This window comes from Benincasa hispida, chromosome 2 (genome assembly GCF_027475165.1).
Source record: "Benincasa hispida cultivar pf3 chromosome 2, pf3_genome.v1.1, whole genome shotgun sequence".
Taxonomy (NCBI): domain Eukaryota; kingdom Viridiplantae; phylum Streptophyta; class Magnoliopsida; order Cucurbitales; family Cucurbitaceae; genus Benincasa; species Benincasa hispida.
In genome coordinates this window covers 47,961,329-47,988,855 of record NC_143479.1, presented here as the reverse complement: position 1 = coordinate 47,988,855, position 27,527 = coordinate 47,961,329, and the positions used below count along the sequence as shown (strand labels likewise).

Here is a 27,527-nt window from a genome sequence, read left to right as displayed (position 1 = left end):
CATTAATTTCAAATTAAATTTGTGTGACATAACCCCCTTCCAAAGTAAAATTAATTCTTGACATTAATTTCAAATTAAATTTGTGTGACATAAAGTCTAATTCCCACAATTTCGGTATGATTAAACAATTAAATTGAAACATCCCTTTCTCAATAATTGAATCTCAGTAATCTAATTAAATTTCCAAAATTCAAAAATAATCTCAAATATTACAAAATATTGAAATTACATTACAAACAAAATTTCGGGATGTCACACTATTCGTATAATGACATTTGGCTAAATTTGTAAAATATTTTGGTTCATTTTTTTATATTTGAAAACAGCCCTATATATTATGCAATGTATTATAAATTATATAATATTACAAAATAATAACTATGCAAAAAAATTAACATAAAATGTGTTCATTAATTAATTAATAATAATTTATAATCAACATCATATTCAGTGGGTAACTACAACTAGTTTTATGATTGATAAATATAGTATCAAATACATTTAAAATAATTGTTTAAATTGAAATCCAATTTCTAAATCTACTACCAATTACATAACTAAAAATATGAAATATAGCTCTATTTCATTGAATTCCTTATTTTCAAAATTCTAATTTCAGATTTCTGCTTTGGTAAGCTATCTAAAAATAGAACTTTGAAATAAGATTAAATGAAAATATAGTTATATTTCATGTTTTCATACCTGTGTTTAGTAATAAATTTAGAAATTAAATTTCAATTTAAACAATTTGCTCAAAATATGTTCGATAGTATATTTATGAACTATAAAACAATTATAGTTACTCACTAAGTATTAGGTTGAACATAAACCATTATTATTTAACTTATGACATTAAAATTTTGTGTAATTATTATTTTGTAATACTATATATTTTATAATATATTATATAATACATATTTAATTTAACAAAAATAAATGAGTTTATGACATAAAATACTATATTTGCTAATGTTTCTTTGTTTTAAGGGCAGTTACAAATATAGCAATCAGACTTAAAGTATTAGCAAATATAGCACAATACAAAAGAATTTACAAATATAACAATATTTAGATCCAACTCTCATAATCCATCAATTAATCATATCGCTAATAGGAGTCTATCACTAACAAACTTTGTTTATTTAAAATTCATTAAAAATGTTGTTATATATTTAATTATTAACTTTAAAAGTACTACTAATTGCAATATGTTTTATATTCAAAACAATTGTGCATTTTAAAACTTTAAATTCAAAATATGAGTATACATAAAATATAAATATATTATATTTGGAAGCATTGTTTTCAAATATAGTAAAATAAGTTAACTTATTTATTTTATAACAAAATATCACTATCAATCCGTGATAGACAACGATAAATGGTGGTAGACATCTATCATTATCTATCACTAATAAAAAATGATATTTTGTTATATAAAAATATTTTCAACAGTTTTATCATTTAAAATAATTAATCTTTTCAAAACTTGCTTTGGATCAGAGAATCAAAAACAAAATTCTCATCCCAAAAAACTGTGGGTAAAACGTGTGAAACAAACACGTCACTGCAAGTCTTTAGTTAGTGGTTTCCATAAAAGTAGAAAAATAAAAGGAAATAAAACAGGGTTCCGCGTTACTTGAAATAGCGACTACGAAGTACGAAGAAGAAGAAGATTAGCAGAGAAAGATGGAAGCTAAGGTCAGCAAATTCTTCAGCTCGGTTTCCAGTTTCTTCTCCGGCGGCGATCACATACCATGGTGCGATCGCGATGTTATTGCCGTATGTTTATTCTCTTTCTTTTGCTACTCATCTTTTAGTTGCTTCATTTTTCTTCTCTTGTTTAGATTCCGGTTTGTTTTCGAATTCAGGTTGTTTTGTCGCTAATGAGCTGTATTTTTTAGTGTAATTAATTGAATTTTAGGTGTTTGTATGAATCCTTTGCGTTTGTATTGTAAAACAGTGTTCTAATTCTTGTTGTAACTTCTGTTGATTCTTCCAGTTATTGAATATTGGGTGTTTGTATGAAGTTATTCAACTGCGCTTTGTAGCTTTTTGGACTTCAAACTTGAAATTTCCCCCTTTCAACTTGTTCATCTTTGTCCTGATATTTCCAATTTTAACGAAAACTCATATACTCCTTGTTTTAGGGTATGTGTTCTTTTTCTTACTTCGCAAGATTGAACATCATTAACTAAATTTTAATGAATGGTTCCCCCATTTCTTTCATGGGTATTACTGAAATTTTTGCTTTGACCAATTTTTTGCCTTCATCTAACTCATGGGTCAGCCCATTGTCATGGAAATTTCAGCATGCCATTGCTTAATCGAAAGTATCAGTTTTACTTGGTTCTTTAGCTAATAGCATGTTTAGGAGTGATTCTGAAATGGTTTAAATCACTTTTATCATTTTCAAAATCACTCGAAACCAATTTTAATAATAGTGAAAAAAAATGTTTAAAAGTGTAAAATTAAATATTGAATTGGTTTTCAATGATCAAAAGTGTGTTTCAGATTGATTTTAAACATGATAAAAGTAATTTTAACTATTTCAAGATCATTGTGAAACATTCACCAAGACTATTGAATACTCATTTTATCTTGCCCATTTAGGTGGGAGTTATGAGGCTAGATTTTCTATCCCTGCATTTTCTTCCTTCTTGATAGCTATCTCCATATCCTTTTTTTTTTTCCTCTCTCTGTATCAGACTATTAGATGGCAGACGCTAGCACAACAGTTGATGCACCAATAAACATGTCTAGTGAAATTTGTTATGGTATGCTTAATCCAATTAAAAAATCCATACTCATTAACAGAAAAAGAAAAAATATATACATTTTTATCCTGAAAATTCTACGTCTTTTTGTAAATCAGATTAAAGAATTGTTTTGGGTTTTAGATTTAAAAAAGAGTTTTTCATGACATGTACTTATTTGTGGCAGAAAACTGAAAGTGATTTGTTTTTACATTTTTTTTATGTTTTCTCAATTAGTTATCGTATATTTATTAAGTTTAGCATGATTTGAATGTGTTATATTTTTAATTTAATAGGTAAAAGAAGTAAATGGAATTACAATAAAAGAAAATATTTTTCCAAACAGTTTTTGAATTAAAAAACATCAGAAAGAGTTTCTGTTTTAAAAATTAGTCTGCAGAACATTTTTTAGAAAACAACCACAAACAGTAGTTTGTCGTCGCTGTTATCATTGGAGCCATAGATTCTTGTTTTTCTCCGTGGCTCCGTCATACCTTTCTCTCCATTGTTTAGTTACAAAGTAGAAGGTCAAACTTTTTATTGTTAATCTTTATTTAATAATGTCATCTCTCATATTATTCTTTGAATGGCACCCCTTTTTAAGTTGATATGGTGATGCATTGCAGAGTTGCGAAAGAGAGGCTGCTGATGCCGAAAAGGGCTCGTCTGGTGAGCTGTTGAAGGAAAGCATTATGCGTTTATCTTGGGCACTTGTTCATTCAAGGCAACCCGAAGATGTACAACGTGGGATCGCAATGCTTGAAGGTACAGTATTTCAAGGAATTAGACATCCTTTTTGTACTACTATTATTTTCTTTTAACTTTGAGTTTCCAAAATGTGGCTTTCAAAGTGCCAATGTTAACCTATAGTTAGCTATTTGCTTGTCTGATACTCTTCAACATTTTTTTTTCTCTCTTTTCTGTCATTTTGTTATTATGCAGCTGCACTATCTGGTGATGATAGCCCATTGAAGATGAGAGAGAAGCTTTATCTTCTTGCTGTTGGGTATTTCAGAAGTGGTGATTACTCCAGGAGTAGGGAACTTGTAGAAGAATGCTTAACGGTATGATTCCATCTTTGGCTTGGATTCTATGCATAATAATATATATACCATTAACTTGGGCTCCATTTAGTAACATTTAGGCCCCAATGGATAACCATTTGGTTGTGATTTTTTTCTTTTTTTTTTTTAGAAAATTAAGTCTATTTTTCCTCAATTTCTTACCATGATTGTATCTTTCTTAAGTAAAAGAGTTCATTTCTTAACCAAATTCCAAAAAATAAAACAAATTTTTTCATATTTTTTTTTTTAGTTTTCAAATTTTGGGTTTTTGAAAACATTGGTAAAAAATCGATAACAAAGCAAGAAATGTAGTGGTGGAAGGAGTGTTTATAAGCTTATTTAAAAAAAATAAAAATAAAACCAAATGGTTATCAAACAAGGCTTTAGTTTTTTGTTTTTGGTTTTTAGTTTTTTTAAAATTAAACCTATAAACATCGTTCATCCTCCAAATTTCTTACTTTGTTGTCTATTTTCTACCAATGTTTCAAAAACCAAGTCAAGCAATAATAATGGGCTTAATTTAAAACTAAAAAGAAGTAATTTTCTAAAACTTGTTTTTGTTTTTGGAATTCAGCTAAGAACTCAACTCTTTTTCTTAAGAAAGATGAGAACCATCCTAAGAAATTGAGAGAAAATATGCTTAATTTTTTAAAACCAAATGGTTACCAAATGAGGCTTAATTTCTTGAGCTTTTTCTCGTGCACTTTAAACTTGATACTTGAGGCTACAATTCAGAAAGACATAACTTTGGCCTTGATACATATTTGACCCCCCTAATATGTGCCACTTCTTTTTCGTAAACTTTCAACGTGATTGACATGTGTTAATTTATGATTATGACTTTTGGCATAACACATCTAGATTGTTTTATAAATTTAGTAACCAAAATGAGACATGCATATAACATTTCATAAAATTGGAACTCTCAGAAACTGAATGTGGCACTTCTTATGAACCATTGATGATTGAATTTTAGAACTTTGGAGTTCAACCATTTTGATGCTTGATTCTCAGATTGCACCAGACTGGAGACAGGCAAGGACACTGAAGAAATCAATCGAAGACCGGATCACTAAAGGTATCGATTTCTCCTAGACTTGTTTCTTTTTCTTTTTTGACAATATGTAAGATGGAGGAATCGAATTTTTGACTTCGAGGTTGATAGTACAAAGACTATGTCAATTGAGCTATGGCATTTCTACCGGACTTCTAATCTTTCTTTATCCCAATTTAACCAAAAATTCATTTAAAACTGAACATTTTCATTCATTATCACTCTTGCTTGGGGAATATAGATGGTGTGATCGGCATCGGCATTGCAGCGACTGCTGTAGGACTGCTTGCTGGTGGTATTGCTGCTGCTGTTTCCAGAAAGAAGTGAGCCAATTACTTGCTTTGTATATAAGAGATCACTGTCTGATCAAACCCAGTTTTAGAGTTGCCAGACTTGAAAGAACTTTGAGATGTATAATGCTACTTAGCTATTACTAATGTTTGTTCTGTTATATTGATCTATTTCATATTGTATAAACATTGTGTTACGTTCTTTGTCCTGCATTGGTAGTTTATTTGAGATTATACACATTCTTTCAATTTGATTTTGGGGAGTTGAGCAAAAACATTCTGAAAACTTTGATAGGTCTCAGTAGGGTATTTTTTTTTGGGCTTGTCCTTTTTTTTAACGTCCTTGTATTATTTCATTTTCTTCTCAATAAAAGTTGTTGGTTGTTATTTTCAAAAAAAAAATGTTGGTTGTTTAAAATCACACCATTGAAATATCTTTATTCTCAAGGTTGTAAAGCATGTTTGGTCCCTAAATTTTCATGGAAGTAACAATTTAGTCTTTGAATTATAATTTGTGACAATTTAGTCATACGATTTAGTCATTGAACTTTAATAACTAGCAATTTAGTTTCTATATTTTGAAATTTGTAACAAGTTAGACTTTATTATGAAAATTTTCATCAAAACTAAGTGTCAATTTTTATTATGTAATAAATAAACTAAATTGTTACAATTCTGAAAGTGTAAGGACTAAATCGTTACTAACTAAAGTTTTAGAATCAAATTGTTACTTTCATTAAAGTTAAGGATCATATGTGTTTTTTTAACTTTTAATAAATGATAATGACATTATGAAACTCCTAAGATCACAATGGCTAAATTATAAATCAAGATTAATGCTTCAAAAATGTGACTTAACATAAAATAAATAAATAAATAATAAAATTAGGCACTTCATTTTTATTATTAAAGCAAATCTATGACTAGAATCCATCTAAAAGATAGAAACTAGGGATATCACAAAAGAAAATAAATGGAAAAGGAAATGTTTAGGAATTTCCTATAGAACCATAGAATCACCATCCAAAACCCTATGTTTAATAAAACTTATTCTAAAAAGTATATGGGAAAATAATAATAATAATAATTTTGGGACTTAATCCATAAGGTTGAAATGTTCATCACTGCCCAAGAGTGCTAAAAGAAAGGCTTTGTAGTCTCCTCCTATTTCTCTACTCACAGCTTCCTCAAGAGATGTATTGTTTCTCTTCAAATACAGTTCCATAATCTCCTTCAAATCTTTTTCTGCTCTTGTCACTATCACTCTACTAAGAGCATCTCCGTCGATCCCGACCGTGTTCATCGCGTTTCGCAAAACCTAAACATCAACATGGTTTTAGTAGCACAGATATAGGAGTTGAAAGAAAAAAAAAATGAGCTTGATATAGTGTCACTACAACAAATTGGACTTTTCATTATACAAAAAGAAAAGAGCAATGGACGGATTGATAAAATATATATGAAAATAAAAAAGCACTTTTGACCAAAAAAAAAAAAAGGATGTTGTAACGTTTATGACAGTTTTTTAGTGTCATCTTATCTATGATTTAATTTTCATTAAAGAGCAATGGACGGATTGATAAAATATATATATACCTTTAAGAGAGTATATATCTTAATTAGTTAGAAATTATTCGATAACCTCTAATTTCTTTGTTGCGACCGAACCATCATCAAAATATTTTAATTAAGCTTCTAATCAACTAAATTTAACAAATATTGTGTGGATTGATTAAATTATGTACCTTTGCATAATACTTTTTTGGATCTCTAATGCATCTTATAACAGTTCTTAATGCAGCAAGATATTCGTCAGTTGGGTGACCTATCAAACCCTGTAATTCAAAAATCAAAACCCACATGCATTAATGAGAATCTTAAAGTGGAAAATAAAAAGAAAAAAATAAATTTTAAAAACTTCACCCACTTCAAAGAAATAATTCTTTTATTTAGAGCTCTAAGAGAAATTAAGAAATAAATATTCAAACGCTATCAAAATGATCTAACTATATTTCTTCATTTCAAAGTAATTAGAGTTATGAATAATAGCATAAGAAAAATATTGGAGATGAGAAATACACGTTCCGTTTGATAACGTTTACGTTTTGTGTTTCAATTTCTCGTTTTAGTTCTTGAAAAACCGAAGTGTTTGGTACTAGTTGTTTCTTATTTTTCATTTTTCAAAAGTGTTTCTAAATTTGTGTAAGAATTCTAGAAATTAACGATTCAAGTTTTAAATTTATTGGTTTTTTCTATTTTTTTCCAAACATAAATATTAAAAATCTTATTTACCATTTTTCACTTATAAAATGCATCACATATAGGGGGATTTTCAAAAATAGAAAAATAAATGAAACTATTTACACAAAATAACAAAATTTTAATATTTTTATGATAAAAGTTGATAGTCTATTAGTGTCTACCAATGTTTTTTTTTTTTTTTTACTATTTTCGTAAATAATTTGACATTTTTTCTATATGTGAAAATTTCTCTAATAATAAATATTGAAAATAAATAAAACATAAATTTTTTTATTTTATTTGAAAAACTTATTTTTCATGTAAAGTTCTTACATTTTTAATATTAAATTTCAAATAAACAAAGAAACAGAAATGGTTACAAAAAAATGTATGGTTTCCCTTTTCAAGAAAAAAAAAACTATGGATAAAAAAAGAAAATGATAAACAATAAACAAGAAACGAAAACATTACCAAATAGGTCTATAATATTCGATTAAGATTATAAAATTTTGTATTGTAATACCTTGGTGATGGATGTGGCATGGATATCTCTATAGCGATTGAAAATTGCATTAAGCTGTGGCTTACTTCTTGTGCTAAGAATTCTAATAATATCTTCATTCTTAAAAGCTTTGCCTTTGATTTCATTATGAACAATGTTTGCTTCTAATTCTGCAATACTTTCATCAATCTCATTGCCTTCATATCTATAAGCACTCACCACTGCCACAAGAAGCTGCAAAATGGCTAATTTTTATAAATACTCTAATAATAATCCCCTTTTCACAGATTTTGAACTTTTGGACTTGTTTGAAATAACTTTTCAAGTGTTAAAAATTCTACTTTTCACTTTAAAACACCTTTTTAAATGCTTAGAAAGTTATAAAATAAGTTACTTTTCTGATATCTCCTGTTGTGCAAAAGGCTACATCTTCTTCGAGAGAATGTTTGAATCGAAACCGATAAGCTCGTTTTACTGCTAAAAGATCTTCAGCAGACCGAACACATGCTATTTCGATGATAACACGGTAATCGGGTGTCGATGCTTTCAATGCATTGTTTGCTAAAACGGCGTCTCGATCAGCCGGATCAAGTGTCCAGTGGCATATAGCTCTCTGTGTGATAATACCATAACATATTATTCAAAATTCATCAATCATAATTTGTTACAAAATTAAACTTAGAACACAATAAAAACATACATTATATATATATTTATATATACCTCAAAGTCCCCAGAAAGTTCAGAGTTGAGTTGGTGAATGAGATCCTCATTGTAGATTTCTTCATAAGCCAACCTTATAAGCTTCCTTTGAGTTGCATTTCTGTGGCCTAAAATGGATATTATGGCCTTCTCATCTGTCCCCAAACCTTCAACATAAATACACAAATCTCTAAACCATCAAACACTTTTTTTAGTACGAGTGGGATATGAAGATCTGAACCTCCAACTTCAAAAGACAGAGTTCGTATCAATTACCGTTGAACTGTACTCACTTTGGCAAAGCATCAAACATTTGTTAAAGAAAATTATTTAGGTGCTTCTCGGATTGCACCCATTTTCGTGCAGCTCACCCAGATATTCAATTAATATTTGTCATGTGGCAAATATATATATATGTATATATATATATATATTATTGAACTTTTTTTTACTATGTAATTAAAAAGATGCATGAAGATAGTTGCAAGTATTACTCTTTTGTTAGAATATCCTTTATGAACTCTAGGATTTAGTACTACTAAAACACGTTTTCATGGCTCTAAAAAACTATCATAAATACATTTTTTAACTATGTTTTCTAGTCCTTAAGTCCACCGTCAAAGAAAGTACATAAATGACACATTTATAACTATTATTTCAAAAGTGTTTACAAAGCATAACTCGATAATATTAATTCCTAAAGAAAACTAATAGTATAAGAATTAATAAAACCAAAACGTATATCGTTTTTCGTTTTTCGTTTTAGTAATTTCAAAAGTCTTTATACAACATAACTCAGTAGATAATGTACTAATTATCATTTCAAAAGTCGATGATTTGATCTATTCTAGATCGTTGAGCTAAAACAAATACTTAAATTAGACAAGCACTAAATGGAAGAGGAAGAGAGAAGAAAAACCTAGACAAGCCTTCTTGATATTTTCTGCATCTTCAACAGGAGAGAAATACTTGGGAGCAATTAAAGTGGTCATTCTTTGTGCTTTGTTGATAAAAAATTTTCCTCTTTTTTTTTTAAAAAAAATTATTTTTTGAAGAACTTTGTTGATGAAGTTTGTACTCAACTTCAACCATTTTTATAATGGAAAAAATATGCTCAACGGTTGATTTTATGTTTTTGACAGTCCATTTAATTTTACAGAAAAAAAACAGTTCTATCTCTAAAGGTAATTTAATTTGTTTGACACTTTCATATTGGACTTTTTAATGACACATATCGTTAAAATTTCAATTAAAGTTTTATTTAAATGTGAAGTTATGATCAAAGGGAGTTTTTTTTTTTTTTTCCTCCTTTTCAAGAAGGGGAATGTTATTTTTACAATACGAAAGTAATTAATTTTGAATATATGATCTACGAAAAAAGCATGATATTAAAAATATCATTATTTAGTTCATTCCTTCGAATAAATAATGACATTCAAATTAAATGTTAAGACATATGTCTTAACCGAATTGAGTTAATTTGGATATATATATTATATACAATATTAAATTTCTATTGATATATTGAATTTTTTTTCATTTCCATGCATTTGACATTGGTACAAAGGTGAATTGGCATTTCGATTGTATCATACAAAATTCATTAAAAAAATAACAAAATATTAATAATATGAATATAATATAAAGATAAACATTTTTTTTTTTGCTTCTTTAAAAGCCATAAAATGTTATTTATTGATTTATTTAGTTTATTTGATTTTTTTAGTTTTATAATCTTTTCAAAAATATATATCGACATTAACATTTCATCGATATTTCCATCGACATTTTCGTAAAATTGAGATCTTGAAATTCTCGTTAATATTGACATTTTAAACCTTGATATCATAGTGATTGTTTAGTATATTTTATAATAATGAATTTCATTTTTGGCCAAAGTGTATATAACTCGACTATTATAAATTACGCATTCTCAATCATGAGATCAGATATTTGAATCTCTCACATCCACTTTTTGTTGTTTCTTTGGAGAGGACCACATAGGACCACATAGATATAAGTTTGGATAAAATTATACCACATTATATCAAAGTTATTACTCTTCCTCCTTCCCTTTCTTTCTTTGGATGTGTTGGTTCACGACACACTTTTCAATTGAGCGACGCTGTACTCTTTACTCCAACCAACATGGCAAACGTTCAAACTATTTGGTAATCATCTGATTTTTAGTTTTTAATTTTAAAAATTAAGCCTATAAATCTCCGTTTCACCTCTAAATTTCTTACTTTGTTATCTACTTTTTATCAATATTTTAAAAAACAAAGTTAGATTTTAAAAACTTAATAAAATGGTTTTTGAAAACTTGTTTTGTTTTTGAAATTTGACTAAAAACTCAAATCTTATACTTAAATAAAAATGCAAACCATCGTAAGAAAATGAGAAAATATGCTTAATTTTCTAAAATAAAAAACAAAATAATTACCAAAAGATTGTTAACCGTAAAATTCTAGATAATTCTATTTTTTAACCCTCATAGTGATCTTTAAAAGTAAACCAACACAGCACTAACTAAAGAAACTTTTTACCCCACAAAAATTTTAGCCAAACCCTACAAAATTTAAAAAACAGTAATATTTTTTTTTATATACCAATAAACACTTTTAAAAGGCTGGAGTAACACACTCATTCACTTCAAATGTGTACAAGTTACAAATATAGACAATGAATTTTTACTACTAGATGTTTTTCCTTAAAGAAGTATAGGCTGTATACATGCTTTAAATAAATAAAGTCATCCTAATTGTTATTCATCAAAACCATGAAGCACGTTTTTCAAGATAAAATATCTGACATGGAAGAATCATATGCACAAGCAAGATGGATCAATTTAGATGACACAAAAGAGAACATGAATGGTTGGATGGAAGAGAAAATGTAAGCAAAAAGAAGGCTTTGATTGATAAATTCAGAATAGTACAAGTTCTAACCAGCTGAAGGTATGGAGCTGCAAATTTGTATAAATTTCATCTATATATAAATTTTTCTTCACATTTCAAGCTATATGATAAGAAAAATACTTTAGTGCATTCCAAACAATACCTATCTTTGTGATCCCACTAAATTGTCCAATCACAATTTGTCATGTGACAAATTCTTCTCCTTTTTTGAAATATTTTAATTATTTTTCTATGAATGTGATGAGAATGGGATGCATAAAGATGGGTGATGTTCGGGATGCACCTAAAACTCATATGATAATATCCACAACTAAGTACTATGCTTCTACATTTTCATATCCAAAGTGAATCCAGTAAGAAACCACCAACCTAAACAGATTATGAAACTTCTCCATGTCTTCTTCAGTCACTTCGACCTCGATTGCCTTGAATTGACAATGCTGAATTGACAATTGACAATTCAGTCACGAGGAAAACCGAAACCGATACAAGCACTCCGAAACAATGTTATTTACCAAAAATGTGCAGGCGATGTGCAGTTTGTACCATCAAGAACCTCGTTAACAGAAGCAGCATCATCAGCTCTGTAAATGCTGGGATGTATAAGTGGCAGTCTACTATGATCAATGAACAAATCTGATTTGTTTGCTTAGATAGTTTTTCTGACTATTGGTATTGAAATGCTTTACCTGAATTACTCGGACAAACGTCCTTCCTGATGTCGATGAACCACTTTTCTCGAGTCAACCGATAACTTCGCCGTAGAATACAGCTAACATTGTTTCCTGCTGAAGATGGATTTGAGTGAGAAGGATCGTCTCTAAATCCTTCTTTCCTTGTGGGTTGCTTCCCTATTTGATCTTGCAAGTGATCCCCTAGCATGTTTTTCCATTAAAACTTTCTGCCTTTCTCCTTCATCTTTTTAAGTCTGTCATCACATTCTTCATCTGGTAAAGTTTTCAACCCTTGATTTTGAGTACAACGGTAGGGATGGGAAATCGAAGATCCATGATTAAAAGGGGGTGAAGTGGAGGAAGGGGTTTTTCTCACCCTTACTCCCAAATACTTCAATCATAGATGTATATTGTTGTCTAGAAGAACCATAGCTTTCTTTCACAATACAACCTGCAACAGATCAAGACCTGAGACTCTAAGAACAAAAATTATTCTAATTTCATAAGCTATTTATTGCCTTGCAAGAAAATATATGAAAAATAACTAAATAAATCTAAAATGCTAATTAACCTATAATTAACAAAAAAAAATAATATAAACTAATTATATTAATAACTATCTAACATTTCTCCTACATCATAGTAGTAGGATTGAAACTGATTTAGAGTTGTGTAGGTGTGAAATTATGGGTATGTTTAGATTGACTTTTTAAGTGTTTAATAACACTTTTTTTCTACACTTAAAAACACTTTTGGATTCGTTTCCCCAAAACTCGAAAGCTTAATCATTCAAATCTTCAGGGCTAGTAAAGAAATTAAAATTTTTACTTAAAAACAAACACACAAGACACATCCCAAAATTTAAAAAATAAATAAATAAATAAATAATCCCCTCAATAACTCATAACACTTGGAATATGAATGAAATTTTTTATCTCCACCATTGAATTCCAAAACTATTAGCAAATATCATAGATTTTAAACATGAAAACATGAATCTAAACCTAAAGAAATTTTCAAGGAAAATCAGCAACCAAAAACAGTTAGGAAAGTCAGTCTCATACTTACATTTGATACAAAACCCCACACTTCCATCACTACTTTCCTTTTCCACCCACAATATTTCCATACAGGTTGCTGTAAATTGTTGAGTCACTCAGTCCTTGTGCCCTAAAATGATTCACCAGCCATAAGATTGCAGAATGATTTACCACAACCTCACTCTCACTCATCTTCCCAAGTTTCTCTGCAAAATCAACCAGGCTATCAAATAGCATTGACTCGTTCGATACAACCCAGGAAGCCAAGACCGCGGCAGAGAAACCATGAAATGCATCATTGGGTAATAACATGATTGCCTCAACAAGCTCAGGTGATGGTGCATTATAACAGCACAAGTTTAGAAGACCTTCAATGGCAATGGCATGCTTGCTTGCATCTAATACACCCAAGCAGAAAAGTTTCAAAACTAAGCTCTCGACTTGAACCTTCGAAACTATAAGCTCTGACCTTATCAAGCCCCAGAGTTTACGTTGTTCAAGACAACCCCAATTCAAAGAGCTCTTAACTAAAAGAAAAATAGATTTAGTGTCCTTACCAAACACACAAAATTTCTTTGCAATAATCTCGAACTGCATATTAACAAGATCAGTGTCATCCAACAGAGTAACAAGTAATTTAACAATCTCCTCCTTGCATATGCATAGATCTGAGAGAAGATAAAAAATACAATGGAATAAAAATTTCACTCTCCTCGCATTCCATTCCACACAGGACATCAAATCAAGATAAAAGAGCTTGGTTAAAGATACATCTGCATCTTTGTGCAAAATATCTTTTGAATAAACAAGGAAACATTTATAAGCAGAAAAGGCATTTGTTACCAACTTAGCAATCACCTCCTTGTCTATTTCAGAAAAAGAGACAACTGTATCTTGGGGGTTTCCTCCCATACCATTCCTGAAACAATAGTACCCATTCAGATGGAACAACAATAACTGCGGCTTCGAATCAATTTCCGCACTATCGATGTTCTCAAACTCAACGTTACCTGTTAAACCTGCTTTGTTCGCTTCATAAGCCAGACGAGATACATAAGATAACAATCGCGCTCCCACAGGCAAACCATTCCTAGAACAAAACAGAAGCAATTCTTGTATATTTTTCTCATGATAAAAGATGAACGTACGGATTATTAAGGCAGTGGCAGATTCTATTTCATCATTATAACTGGAACCATTTGGAGGTAATTCAAGAGCACAAAATAGTTTATACCCACACAAGTCGTAGGTATTTACTATTCTGGAAGACAGAATTTCAGTGTTTATTGTTCTGCCAGCTTGTCCATTGTCATTAAGCGAGAGAAATAAAACTAGAAGTTCTTCCAGAGTTTTGAGGCCCATTTTATAGGATTTTCTAGTAACTGCACCAAGATTTTTCACCAAAATTTCTATATTGTCACATTGCTGAACATCCGTCACAACTGAATGATGAGGGGCAGATACATCTACCACAATAGGAACAGAAGAACCAACAGGTGTAGCATTTACATTGCCTACAATGCAGCTAGGATGGCTTTCTGAATATATAAAGCCTGCACAGGATTTACTCGAAGAAGGCAGAGGATTCACAGAGTGATTGGGTATAAATAATTGCAATTCATTTGGAACCTGAAACTTCTTACCTGATGAAAGTACCCTAAGCCTGTCTCGTAGTAATGGAGAAAGGCCGTCAAAAGAAATCAAAGTGTCCAATGAGGAAATTACTCCTTTTTTGATAAGTGCACTAAAAGCTGAAGAGACGCCCAATGCTATTTTATCCTTCCTTTCCACATCATAGTTGTCCACAAGAAGGAATAAAAATTCAAGAAGAGTGTGAACCATATCATTATATCTAGGTATGGAAAATACCATTAACAACATTGCAGGCTCAATGTTCATAATTTTGTCAGTTTGATCATCAAAGAAAAGCCAATCATAAAATAGAGCAAGTTTTACATTGGCTTTAATATAATTCTTCCTGCAACATGTCAAAAGCCATCCTATAACAGCCCATCTTGGAATAATATCAGACTGAATGACTTCATTTGGAGGATGGTGTGCACAACATATAAATCGAACAATGTCAGAAATGATCATTTCACTCTCAGACCCATGTAGAAACTTCTTGGCAAACCACATCTGGTAGCGGTTTTGAGAGCCCAGTTTCACATTGGTCATTAAAAATCGCAGTTGGGCCTCCATTTCTGGAGAAATACGAAGTAAGAAATATCGACTTGAAGTTCTTGTGTAGTAAAAGTTTGAAATATCAAAAAACCCAGGACTCCTAAAGTTGCTTGGGTTTAATAATAAGTCTTTCCATACAGCTCTAAATTCAGATACATAAACTAGGTCTTGTAAGAGTCTAATAAAATCTCTCCCAATCTTCAAACAAAAGTGAAATTGCTCCCTTATTACTTTAATGCAAAACGCAATCTCCAATTGCTTCAAAGGCTCCAATTTTGCATCAGATAATCTGCAGTGATCTGCCAATAACCGTAAAAACGTATATAATGCACTTGGTATAACCTCTGGTAATTCTTCCAACAAATAACTCCAACTGTTCAAAAGTAGACTCACCAATTCAAAACACAACCATAAATTCCCTTCACCAAAATCCCCACCAACAATTTGCCTCAACAGGGATATCAAAACAGCATCAACCCCTACAGCACATACATTTATCATTTCCTTAGTCACCATAAATATTTGACATTTTGCGGAATCAACGAGTTTAAGATACAGTTCATTAACAACCTTTCGAAGCAGATAACAAATCAGACCATAACCATCTGTGACAATTGCATGCAAATGCTTAATATGAGGTTTAGCCAAATGTGGTTCACATAAAATCCCATAAAGAATAGCCCAATTCAGCTCCTTGTATTCTTGTGGATTTGGGATCTTCAAACAAAATGGAGGTCTTAATTTTGGTTCAAGAAGCTCGAAAGCTTGTCTCAAAGAGAGCTCAAAATGATTTTCAGCTTCATATGCAGCCACGTGAATGAGTTTGGAAACCATCTATTGTACAAAAATATGGTGAGATGCAGATGGAGAAAAAAAGGTGATCGCTAATTAAAGCAGCTGAGAGATGGTAATTCTGCTTGTTCCTCAAGATTGAGCAACTAGTCTGGAAAAGGCGGAGCATAGAACTGAGGCATACCAAATTGAGCAAAGCATTACTAATAAGCTTCCATAGCAACTGACTTGAAAGGTAACAATATGAATTATTGGTTTCAAGTACAAGAACTCACTCTGACTACATTCAACAGGTACAGAACCACCTTTTCTTGATTATTGCAGACCCTTTAGTAATTTGACAAGGGTAGAAGATTACTATAATATTCTTGCCGCATTATTCAAGTCCTTCTCAGACACGAAGAAGGCAAGGTCTTGAGCCCTATGATCTTCCTAAACCAAAAGAGAAGACATTGCCTGTATCATTATTATGCAGCCAAAATTACATAGTTAGGTTCATAAGAATCATCAGAGAGATATAGCTCCACAGTCAAAAAACACAGCAGAACATGCCAGAGCCAAAAAACACAGCAGAACATGCCAGTACTTTCAACCGAATCCAAACTTATGTCCAATTGTACATTGAATAAAAGCTAACCATCATAAACCAAAACAATGATCAATTTCAAACCAAAAATATCAAAGCAGCACACGTCTGAAACTAAATTAAGTAAACATTTAGGGGTGTTTGGGGGCAAGGAATAGAGTTGTGAATTCCAATGAGTTGTGAACCTCTAAGCCCACAATGTAAGGAGTTAATAAGGCATAAAATTGATTTTTTTATAAGAAACGGAGACTTGTATTCAAAAAATAACAAAGGAAAACAACCTAAGGGTGGGGGTTGAGAAGACCCCCCAAAGGTGTTAGTGAATAAGAGCCTTCTAGTTGTTAAAAATCATCGAAAGGTTATAACTACAAAAGTGTTTGGTGTAGTTTGTACACCACCAAGAAGCTGTATGTTGAACAACAGTTCTAAATGAATCAAAAGAACCGAACTTATCTTCAAATTATACTATTCCTCTCGTTCCAAATGCACGGACCAAAAGCTTTACTATCTAGCTCATCAATCAACCAATCATCTATCTTGCTTGGGAGGCAACACTCCAAGCCAAAAATTCCAAACAATAAATTCCAACCCTTCTTGGCAAAGTCACAATGCAGAAACAAACGGTCAAGGGACTCCTCATTTTTAAGGCAAAGGCAGCAGACTGAAGGACTAAGAGAAAAATGTTGAAGCTTGTCAAGAGTATTAAGGCTTCTGTAAGCAAGGGGCCTGATGAAAAAGATAGAAGAACACAAATGTTTTACGTGAAAAACCCTAGAACAGGGAGAAAAAACCACGATAAAGACTGATCTTTTATTATTGAATTGATATACAAAATACAAGGGTACTGTTCAAATAAATAGACAATGGAAAACCCCAAAAGCATGAGAAATTACAAAAATGTCCATAGATCAAACTGCTATTTTCGACACTCCCCCTCAAGTTGGGGCGTCAGGAGATTCTTTGTAGATTTTTTTTTTTTTCTAGTCCATTTTGTGTCTAAGTTTGTGTTTGATTTATTTACAAGGAAGGAAATCATATATCAAGATTGTAGCTCGAAGTCAAACATGTTTAAGATTGAGTTTTGGATTAAGTCTAGATCATCCTTACCTGAAACATGTACAAAGACGATAGCTAAAATAAAACATAAAATAGTTCGATCTAGGTCCAAACAATCACGAGTTAGATGGATAATACTAATGTTATAAAGATATTCAAAGTTTTAAACAGTGTGTGCCTAAAGTATTGAAAACTTCGGCTATCAAAACCCTCAAACCTGCAATTCCCAATTACACGAATCAATCGTGTATAGGTTACCAACGAATTTCCAGTGAAAAGAGTAACAGCCACAGCAGGTGTAAGAAGCAGGCAACTGAATGCCCTAATTAGTTCATAACGAGAGGCAACCTAAAAGATTTTGTGAACCAGGGCAACCAAAGCTCAAACAATCGCTTCTTTCCATGCCCTTTTGGCGAATCATGGCAACCACGAGAAAGGTACATTCCCAGTCTCTGTAGCCCAATTCTAATTTATGTTCAACTAACGTCAAATTCAGACAAATACCCAACAAAATACCCAGATTCCTAAAACCCTTAAAATAAAAATCAACCCGAATCCACTTTCAGGTATCAAACCGAATCAAACGACTAGAAAATTCAGATCCAAACAGAATACAACAAAATATTTAACAAAAGGCGAGAGAGAAATCTGTATGAGAAAAGAATAAGGACCTGCTTAGCTATTGCTAACATCGACGGTGCCCTTGAAAGAGCCACCGAGTAAAACTCCTACAACTCGTCTGCGGGATTCCTTAGCGACTCGGTTGTAGTTATCGACGATGCTGAGTAAAACCAGAGGGTGAACTACAACCTTCTCGACTGACCACGATGACATTTGTTGCGCCTTGATTAGAAGCAGGATGGGGATGAGAAAGGTTCTCTTTTCAGGAAATTTGGGTCAATGACCTAATATCTAAGCTCATAATGTCAAATGACTCCATTTTTTAAAAAGTTGTCAATTGACCTTCTCCTGATGTTATCACGGTATGAGATTACAAGAATTGTCGATAACTATCTCGCTCTTGTTGTCTGTCTATCTTCCATCGTGATGTGATTGTTTGTCACTATACGATTGATTTGACAATTTTTACGAAATTTGTCTACAATTTAAAATCGTTAATACATAGCAAATATGTAAGGTTAATTCTTTAAAATCTAAACTTCATTTGAACCATCATTTTGTTGAATGAAAATTTATTGAACAAGGTTTTCCAGAACGGAGTTTTTGGGAACCAAACGGAGTTTTCAGAACGAACTTTTCTTGAACCTGGTTTCATTGGTGTTTGTAGGAACGTGGTCTCAAAAAAGGTATGTAAATAACATAACGAAAGGGGTGTGAGAAAGAGGGACAACGAGAAAGGTGGAAAGAGAGCGATAGCGAAAAAAGTGGAGAGAGAGAACGATGGCGAGAAAGGTGGAGAGAGCAAGATAGAGCGAGATTGAGCGACAGCGTGAGAGCGAGAGCAATTGGAAGTGAGAGTCGCGAGAGTGAGAGCAATTGAAAGCAACAACGAGAGAGATCCATGTGTATTACTATCTGCTTAATAAAAAAAATGTTCTCTTGCTTTATAGGATGACAGAAAAGTGTGTATTAATTGATACGGAGGTCATTAGGATGAGAACCAAAATTTGTATGTTGGAGACGAGTTAACAGGAATCATTGTGCCTATTATCTTGAAGTATGAATAACTTAAAGCTCACATTTATAGGGTTGCAAATGTAAGTTGCTCAGAGTTTAATGTTGTTATGAGAGTTAAATATAAGTTTGACTTTGAAGCCCCTCCATAGTATATCGGAATGACGGTGATGTCCACTTTCTTCTTTTCCAGGAAGATCTTTGTAGAGTTCAGCTATGATGGTACAGGTGTATACAAACAATACGAGGTATCATATGAGCTTAATCGAGAAGAGGGTGATATTCCATTGTCTATGAACACTCAACCATCAACATTATCAATAGACAATGACAACATTCATGCAGTGGACTTGGAAAGAGAAACTCAATGTAACGGACCTGTGTTTGGTAATGAGAGATCATGAGGACTTACTTCAATGGATTGTGGTCCTTCGGAAGAGTGTGATCCTTTCGTTGTTGATAATAGGAGATCGGCAGGCTTGAATTTTATGGATTGTGGTCCTTTAGAAGAGCGTGATTCTTTCGTGGTTGATAATGAAATATCAATAGGATTGAATTCTACGGACTGTGGTCCTTCAGAGGTGCATAGACCTGCAGTGGCTATTTGAGAGATCAGAAAGATTAAATTCCATGTCTTCATGTCGTAGAGGGGAATTGATTATGCCTGGTACCTCTTCATCTGAAACAGATGTTGAAGTTGGTCAATTTTTTTTTAGTAAGAGTGATTTAAAAATGAGATTGTCTATTCTGTCCATAAACAATAATTTTGAATATAAGGTAAGGAAGTCAACTAAGTCTTTGTTTACTGTCAAATGTATAGAGGATAATTGTAAATGGAGCCTTCGTGCAGCGAAAATTCCAGGGTGTGACATATTTAAGATCACGAAGTATATGTGGTCACACACATGTTCTATTGGAATTTTAAATAATGACCATAGACAAGCAACGGCTGCGGTAGTTGATGAACTAATCAAAGATAAGTTTACAGGCATAGGATGTGTTTATAAACCTCGTCACATCGTTGAGGATATGAGGAAAGAGTACGGCGTAAACATAAGTTACGATAAGGTGTGGCGTGCAAAGGAAACCACTTATGCTCTCACTAGGGGTACTCTAGAAGAGTCGTACGTTGTTTTGCATGCATATGGTGAAGCGTTAAAAATGGAAAATCCATGTACAAGATTTGAAATCGAACTTGAAAATGATGTCCATTTCAAGTACATGTTTATGGCATTAGGGTCTTGTATTAGAGGTTTTTCCATGGATGGCAACAACCAAGTTTACCCACTAACATATGCCATAGTGGACAATGAAATTGATCGAGCTTGGAAGTGGTTTATGTCGAATTTAAAGTGTATCATTGGAGAACCCTCTAACTTGGTGTTCATGTCCGATCGAGCGGTATCTATTGGCAATGTCATTTATGCAGTTTTTCCTACGAGATTTCATGGATTGTGCACATACCACCTAGAAAAATAATATTCTTTCCAACTTTAAGGGCAGTACGATTGTTGGGATGTTCAAGGATGCATCCAGGGCATTTCGCATGTCAGAGTTCCAGCATACTAGGACCAACTACGTACTTTTTGAAATGGTGTTGTATCAAAATATTTGGAGGATATTGGTCTTCAAAGGTGGGCGCGTGTCTACCAAAAAGAACAAAGATACGATAACGTGACGTCCAATAGTGCATAGTGTTTCAACTCATTGACCAAAGAATATCGACAGCTGCCCAAATGTGCTTATTGGAACATGTTCGAGGCCTCATCCAGTCATGGTTTTATGAATGGAGAAATTATTGAGCATCTCAAACGACGTCACACTCAGACTATTGTGAAAACAATTAGCAACTGAGTGTGACAAGGGCAGACGATATCGAGTTGAGTCAATTGATTGTTATAGGATCCATGTGCAGGACAATCGATTGGACAGTATTGTGAACCTCTATACGAAGGAATACACGTGCAAGGAATTTGACTCACTCGGTATCCCATGTTCACATGCAATTGTGGTTGCGTGAGAACGAAACATCCCCATCCAAGGTTTGTGTAGTCCATTTTATAGCGTTGGCTTCCTCGTGGCTGCATATGCAGAGCCCATAAATCCACTCGATCACATATCTGAATGGAAGAGACCTCCGAGATATGTGGAAAAATATATTGCACCTTCTAGAAGAGTGGTACAGGTCAGGCGACGAAGAATACAAAGAATACCATCAAAAAGAGAACAACACAGACAAATAAAATGTGGTAGGTGTAGAAACTACGGGCATAATCGACAAAACTGCAGTGAACCGCTCACGTCCAAGTGACCTGCTGATTCTAATCCAAATGATTCAAATGTCGGTGACCTCCGGGATATTTTTGTCTATTCACGAATCTTTTCAAATGTCTCACTTATCTCGCTCTCCCTTTTATAAGTTTAATTAACTTGTTGGCTATTCATGAATGAATCTTCCTGGAAATGTCTTGCTCTCTCTGGATCTCGCCCTCGCTAATCTCGCTATCACTTACACAACTTTCCTCAAGTTTGTCTATTTATATTACTCAAATGTTTGTCTATTCATGTTAGTTCTACACTAATAATTTAAATAACATGTTAGTAAAATTATATCAATAATATACATGTACATCAATAATATGGAGTGTTTGTCCATAATTGACATGTTAATTGCATCCTATAGTCACTCATCTTCTCCTGAGTGATTTCAGATGTGGCACTACTAGTCACTAAATGTTCTAAAAAATTTGCAACAAATATTCCACAATCTAACGACCCATGTTATGTATTCGTAGAGGTAGGTCGGGATATCTTCCAACAAGACATTTCTATGTCTGGCTTCCAACGTTTCAAGTCACAGTAGTGAAGAAGCGATAGTAGGATGTAAGTCAACGGTTCAAGGAAAGATTCCAGCTTCTTCTTCGATGTCATGGACGATAGTGAATCAAATACGAACAATCGGCCTCTATTTAGATCGAATGCAATCAACATCCAATGTTGATCGATGTTTATTGTCGTATACACGAAGTCCACATCTGACCACTTGACATCGAATTTACCCATGACATAATCCGGAAACATCTCTTCCTTCCATACTACGGCAGCATGTAAAGTCTACTTGTTCTTAATATGTTTGTAGACCCCATCTCGAGAATTTAGATGACTCTACACAGCGAAATGAACATTAAAAACACATAATAGTCGACCAGTGTATTCCTATTCAGAAGTGCAGTAAATGGTTATCGTTATTCCAATTGGCAGGATGGTGAAGTTGGTCATACACATATCTGGTCGCCTATAGAATTTATCTTTTATGAATTGAAATAGGATATTTACTGCATCCAGAACAAGATATATATTAGGAGAGGGGAGTAAACTTTATGTACTTGGTAAAAAGAACAAGGATCGTAAACTTACGTCACATTCAACCCATGAACTTGGTTCGGTCAACTCCTGGAAAAAGGACTTACTACATTTTCTCGAACCTCGTTGTCTATATTTTTATCGACAATCTAGTTCATCATTTCCGTGAATACAGCAACTAGAACCTCATGCTTCAAGGAGTATTGGATCGTCGCTTTAAACTGTATCGTAGGTACCCCAAGGAGAAAGTACTTAATATTTAGATGATCCAAAGGAAGTTGAACCTTAATTTCCTTCTCTTTTGTTATTTTCTTTTTTTAGTTAGACGGGAGGTGTGCATTTATCAACAACCTTTCTCTTACGTGTTGTTTTTCTACTCTCAACCATAACCTACAGAAATATAACAAAATATGAAGAAAGAAATTTTCGAATCACATAATGATCATACCTGTGAATCGAGATGTATGGTATTAGAGGAGGTCATGATATCAAGTTGTACAGATGAATTGAGAGATAGAGGTGGGTTAGGTGACATAGGTGAAGGTAGGGTAGGTGACTTAAGTGGAGGTGGGGTAGGTGACCTACGTATAGGTTGGGTGGGTGACCGAGATAGAGTCAGGATGGGGGACATGGTGGCATCGTGGCCTATCTGTGGAGTGGGGGACCTCGTTGCTTCAAACACCGTGGAACCCTTCATAGACTATAATAGAGACAAAATAGTTGACAATTGTGCTTTGATGTCTTTCGTGTCCGTCTCCAGGTTCAATACATAGGCATCCAAGCTCGATATTGAGCTATCAATGCTCTATAGGTACAAATACACATTGGGATCAACATTGCCTCCCTCCCTGTGGCCCGAAACCTCAGGCTCAAAACGATCCTCCTCCAGGACAGAACACTCCCCCTCAGGCTCAGAACGTACGTCACCCACTAGCACATCATGAAACATATCTTCGTTAGAGGTGTAAGTAGGCTGGTGGATGTTTTGGTCCCAATAGATTCGTCGTCCCTCACTCCACCTTCTGAATTACCTTGTTGTTCACCTTCCCCACCTTCTGAACTATTCTCTAAACTACTACCACTCTCTGAACTACTAGAGCTCTCTGAACTCTCAGTGTCGGAGTGTACTTGTCTTACGGCTCATCTATCAATTGGGATGTTCCGAAACTTCTTCTCAGCATAGGACATGACAAGACCCTCTTTGACTTTTATTTGCATTAAGGAACCCAGTAAGATGGTTAGTGTACATTTAACAACCGAATAAACATACTCTGACTAGATAGATTACACTTACATTTTGAGATTAAAAAATGTCTCTTTCAAATACTTTGAATGACACCGAGTGCGAGCATGACCACTATAATATACGAGGCATAACTACCTTGCTCTTTCGAGTGGCAATGTTCCCTGCTATTGACGATAAGATCTCGTACGTTCACACCTAAATCCAAACAACTCGTATTTATAACTATGTTAATGTTAAGCCAAATAAACCAAAGATAAAGTTAAGTTAAGGAACATCTACCTGTAATGCTTGGGGAAATCCACGGAGTGAGTACTTCACAACATAATTTTTATTTCCCCCCACCTTTTCCTTGTATAAACCAACCTTGTCATTCGGTGCAGTCTTCAGGGCATCGAGTGTCCTCTCCCAAATAATTGTACCTCAATCAAGATTGTTATAGTAATCTACGTCTTCAACATCGTCAAATAGAGTGTGATCGACAACATTTTTTTCTTGTTTTTACCCATTGGCGCAACCCCTGTGTAATATACTAGGATAATTTTAATAGCATCATCGTTATTTTCAAATACCTAATTTTTGTATTCTTTTTCCAGTAAATTCTAGTGGAATGCGTATGAGGTCGATCGATTAACAAAGTACATAGTCAAAAGTTCTTGTGAGGACTCCTCACTTCGTACAACTCGCGTAGGAGACCGCCACAAACAAGTGATCAATAGAAAGTCATCCTTAAAAAATGTGACGACCTTTCCTCTAACAAAGAAACTAATCGAGTCCGCTCCCAAATTCTTCACTTTCCTCAATAACATATGGTGGATTAGTGGGTTGTTGAATACAAGTTCAGTGTCTATAAATCGCCCAAAAAATGTTCTCTTAAACATCTCTAACTGCATTTCGGTAAGCTTCTCCTTTACAATCTTGTTGGTATTGGCAACGTGGGCCAGGCACGTTACTTGCCCGGGAAACATATCAACTTCACGAATTTTAAAAGATTTTGACATCTTAAATTACTCCTACATTGTATGAACATTCAATTTATCAATTAACAAGTTCGTACTAAAAATCACTAACAAAACATACTGTTAAAGTCTCACTCTCGCCAATCTCGCTCATCTCGCTCTCGCACATCTCGTTCTCGCTTATCTCGCTCTCTCTCATCTCGCTCTAGCCCATCTCGATTTCACTCGTCTCGCTCTATCCCATCTTGTTTTCGCCCGTCTCGCTCTAGCCCATCTCGCTTTCGCCCGTCTCGCCCTAGCTCATCTCGTTTTCGCCCCGTCTCGCTCTCGCAAAACTCATCCACTACCTTGTCTGACTCTAACTATATCTTCTCTGTCCTCAACCAATGTAGAACACATCGAAACCCAAAATAAAAAACAAACATGACCGATTAAACTCCGAAACCAGTTATGAACGTGACGATCAATCAAACGAAATCAACCTAAATAGACGCAACACAACATGCAAGACAAAAATTAAATTCACTTACCCAAAAACTTCGATTACGGCTGTAGATGGACGATGGTTTTGCAGAGCGAGATTGAACGACACTTGCACGAGAATTTTGAATGTGGGACGACCGTTGAGTTTGAGCGCACGAGTATCGTATAGACTAGAGAGATATTTTTGTAATCTCATACCGTGATGACGTAAGCATAGAGTCAATTGACAGTTCTTTACAAAATGGGGTCATTTGGCATTATGGGCCGAAATATTAGATCATCAGCCCAAATTTCCCTTCCCCGCCCCTCTATTTCATTTCTCATTCTCGCAAAATTCCTCGCAGGGATTCCCCACGGGGAAATTTTCCCTGTTTGTTTTTTTTTTTAATATACTCATTTTTAGCAATTTTGTTTCCTCAACCAAATAAAATTATATATATTAAATGAGTTATTTCCAATAAATTTTTCATTCAAAGAAAATAGTATAAAAATTCATTATAAAAATAATACTATTATATGTGTAAAAATATAATTTAATCATATAATTTCTAAAAGTTAAAATTTAAATATTACAATATCATAGTTGCTTTCCATTTAAATACTACAACATTTATGGCTTAAGGTAGAAAGTCTTAAATGTTAAAACAATTTAGAAATATATTAAAGTACGAAAAAGTTGAAATGAAAATTAGAAAATAACTAACTTTTTATACCACAATTTTTGTAAAAAATATATAGATAAAATAATTATTATTATTATTATAACTATTCTAATAATTATAGTAATTATTATTATTATAAACTCAATTTTGTTTAATAAACAGAATATGAGTTAATAATAATAATAAAATTATTATTATTATTATGTAAATATAATTATATAATATATTCATCGGGGCAGGGTTGGGGATGGGGAATATAATCCCGTCCCCGTCCCCATTTAGCCAACAGAAAAAAAAATCATCCCCGCTCTTTCTCCCATTCCCCGTCTAATCAGTGATTCCCTGTCCTGTTCGGGACGTATCCCCACGGGCCCCGACCCTGTGGGATAAATGGATTATTGGGTTTGGTGTCCTAATTCTCTCGAAGTCTCGTTGTTTGTAATGATGCACATTGTTTCATGAATAAAATAACTGTTATTTCATTCTGGAATTTACTCATATCCAATATTCAAAACTCCTTGGTTATCTTATGTAAACTTAAGCATGTATATGTGATATACAAGTGAATCATGCCTTAAGTGATAACCTAAATAGGTATGTAGTATAAGGATTAAGGTGGGATACCTGATCCTGGTGACACTACGGATACGACCTACTTTGTAGAGGTTTGCAAGTGTTGTAAACTACTACAGATGGTAGATTCTGACCATTCATGTGGAGACGTGCAAGTAGGGGTGTCCTATACAAAGAGTTTGTATTAGATCAGACCATGAGATAACTAGACTTTGTATATAACGCCGTTGATACTAGAGACTTACATCTCACCTAAACAACCATAGGTGACACGACCTCAATCCTGAGTGTTTTGGAAACTTCTGCCTTTGAGGGCGGTCCTTTGATTAGTATGGGTGAGAGTGGTCAGATTGCAAACTCAACATGCCTACCTTTTTGGGTACTTGTCTGCTTTGGGAGCTAGGAACTCAGTACACAAGATGGAATTCACTCCTTCCCCGAAGCAGGGGTAAGTAGAGATATTGCTCCCTTAAGGGCTGATTTCGGGCTTGAACATAGTGGCCACAACTTCTCTTTGGAAGAGAGGACTAGTCATAGTAGGACTATGATTTATGTTCATTAGAGGGATCAGTGGTACTTAAGAAGTTAGATGTAACTACAGGGGCATAACGGTTATTGGCTGAGCTATCCTTACATGCGATCTGTGAAGAGTTGTCGCACTGTTGATTGGTTAAGATGGACACATAATATATCTGTGATAAGGAGAGTTCAGTTGCCAGTCTATAATGGAGTGCTTGGCAGTTAACAGAT

General features: G+C 33.4%; 3 protein-coding genes across 10 annotated transcripts; 1 reads left to right on the top strand and 2 right to left on the bottom strand.

Annotated features, from left to right (window-relative positions):
• The first annotated feature begins 1,539 nt into the window (after positions 1 to 1,539).
• On the top strand, positions 1,540 to 5,413 carry LOC150037960 (mitochondrial fission 1 protein A-like). 2 transcript variants are annotated; one of them, XM_090310835.1, is made up of 6 exons: positions 1,645 to 1,782; positions 2,709 to 2,777; positions 3,383 to 3,521; positions 3,699 to 3,820; positions 4,835 to 4,898; positions 5,116 to 5,413. In XM_090310835.1, exons 2-6 carry the CDS (start codon positions 2,775 to 2,777, stop codon positions 5,199 to 5,201), a joined length of 414 nt encoding a protein of 137 aa, XP_090166961.1. In that variant the 5' UTR covers positions 1,645 to 1,782; positions 2,709 to 2,774; the 3' UTR covers positions 5,202 to 5,413. The 2 variants fall into 2 exon arrangements, with proteins under 2 accessions (XP_090166960.1, XP_090166961.1); XM_090310834.1 differs by lacking the exon at positions 2,709 to 2,777 and having other exon boundaries at positions 1,540 to 1,782.
• Positions 5,414 to 6,048: 635 nt separating this feature from the next.
• On the bottom strand, positions 6,049 to 9,663 carry ANNAT8 (annexin 8). The gene is made up of 6 exons (XM_090311193.1): positions 9,529 to 9,663; positions 8,631 to 8,776; positions 8,302 to 8,520; positions 7,929 to 8,141; positions 6,910 to 6,999; positions 6,049 to 6,482 (listed from the first exon to the last, which is right to left on the bottom strand). Exons 1-6 carry the CDS (start codon positions 9,599 to 9,601, stop codon positions 6,261 to 6,263), a joined length of 963 nt encoding a protein of 320 aa, XP_090167319.1. The 5' UTR covers positions 9,602 to 9,663; the 3' UTR covers positions 6,049 to 6,260.
• A 1,842-nt stretch (positions 9,664 to 11,505) lies between these two features.
• LOC120071465 (uncharacterized) lies at positions 11,506 to 18,779 on the bottom strand. Of its 7 annotated transcripts, none has more exons than XM_090311385.1 (7): positions 18,531 to 18,679; positions 16,493 to 16,673; positions 14,085 to 16,390; positions 13,799 to 13,909; positions 13,270 to 13,639; positions 12,217 to 12,652; positions 11,506 to 12,111 (listed from the first exon to the last, which is right to left on the bottom strand). In XM_090311385.1, exons 3-5 carry the CDS (start codon positions 16,257 to 16,259, stop codon positions 13,601 to 13,603), a joined length of 2,325 nt encoding a protein of 774 aa, XP_090167511.1. In that variant the 5' UTR covers positions 16,260 to 16,390; positions 16,493 to 16,673; positions 18,531 to 18,679; the 3' UTR covers positions 11,506 to 12,111; positions 12,217 to 12,652; positions 13,270 to 13,600. The 7 variants fall into 7 exon arrangements, with proteins under 7 accessions (XP_090167511.1, XP_090167512.1, XP_090167510.1 ...); XM_090311386.1 differs by having other exon boundaries at positions 14,100 to 16,390; XM_090311384.1 differs by having other exon boundaries at positions 13,799 to 16,390.
• Between the last annotated feature and the right edge of the window lie 8,748 nt (positions 18,780 to 27,527).

What these genes read in the sequence shown, in the direction of transcription:
- LOC150037960 (XM_090310834.1), top strand. Translation starts at nt 1,690, where the DNA reads ATGGAAGCTAAGGTCAGCAAATTCTTCAGCTCGGTTTCCAGTTTCTTC. An exon ending in GCGATCGCGATGTTATTGCC is followed by an intron (nt 1,783 to 3,382) that starts GTATGTTTATTC and finishes GATGCATTGCAG; the next exon opens with AGTTGCGAAAGAGAGGCTGC. An exon ending in TGGGATCGCAATGCTTGAAG is followed by an intron (nt 3,522 to 3,698) that starts GTACAGTATTTC and finishes GTTATTATGCAG; the next exon opens with CTGCACTATCTGGTGATGAT.
- ANNAT8 (XM_090311193.1), bottom strand. Translation starts at nt 9,601, where the DNA reads ATGACCACTTTAATTGCTCCCAAGTATTTCTCTCCTGTTGAAGATGCA. An exon ending in TATCAAGAAGGCTTGTCTAG is followed by an intron (nt 8,777 to 9,528) that starts GTTTTTCTTCTC and finishes TTTATGTTGAAG; the next exon opens with GTTTGGGGACAGATGAGAAG. An exon ending in ATGCCACATCCATCACCAAG is followed by an intron (nt 7,000 to 7,928) that starts GTATTACAATAC and finishes TTTGAATTACAG; the next exon opens with GGTTTGATAGGTCACCCAAC.
- LOC120071465 (XM_090311383.1), bottom strand. Translation starts at nt 16,259, where the DNA reads ATGGTTTCCAAACTCATTCACGTGGCTGCATATGAAGCTGAAAATCAT.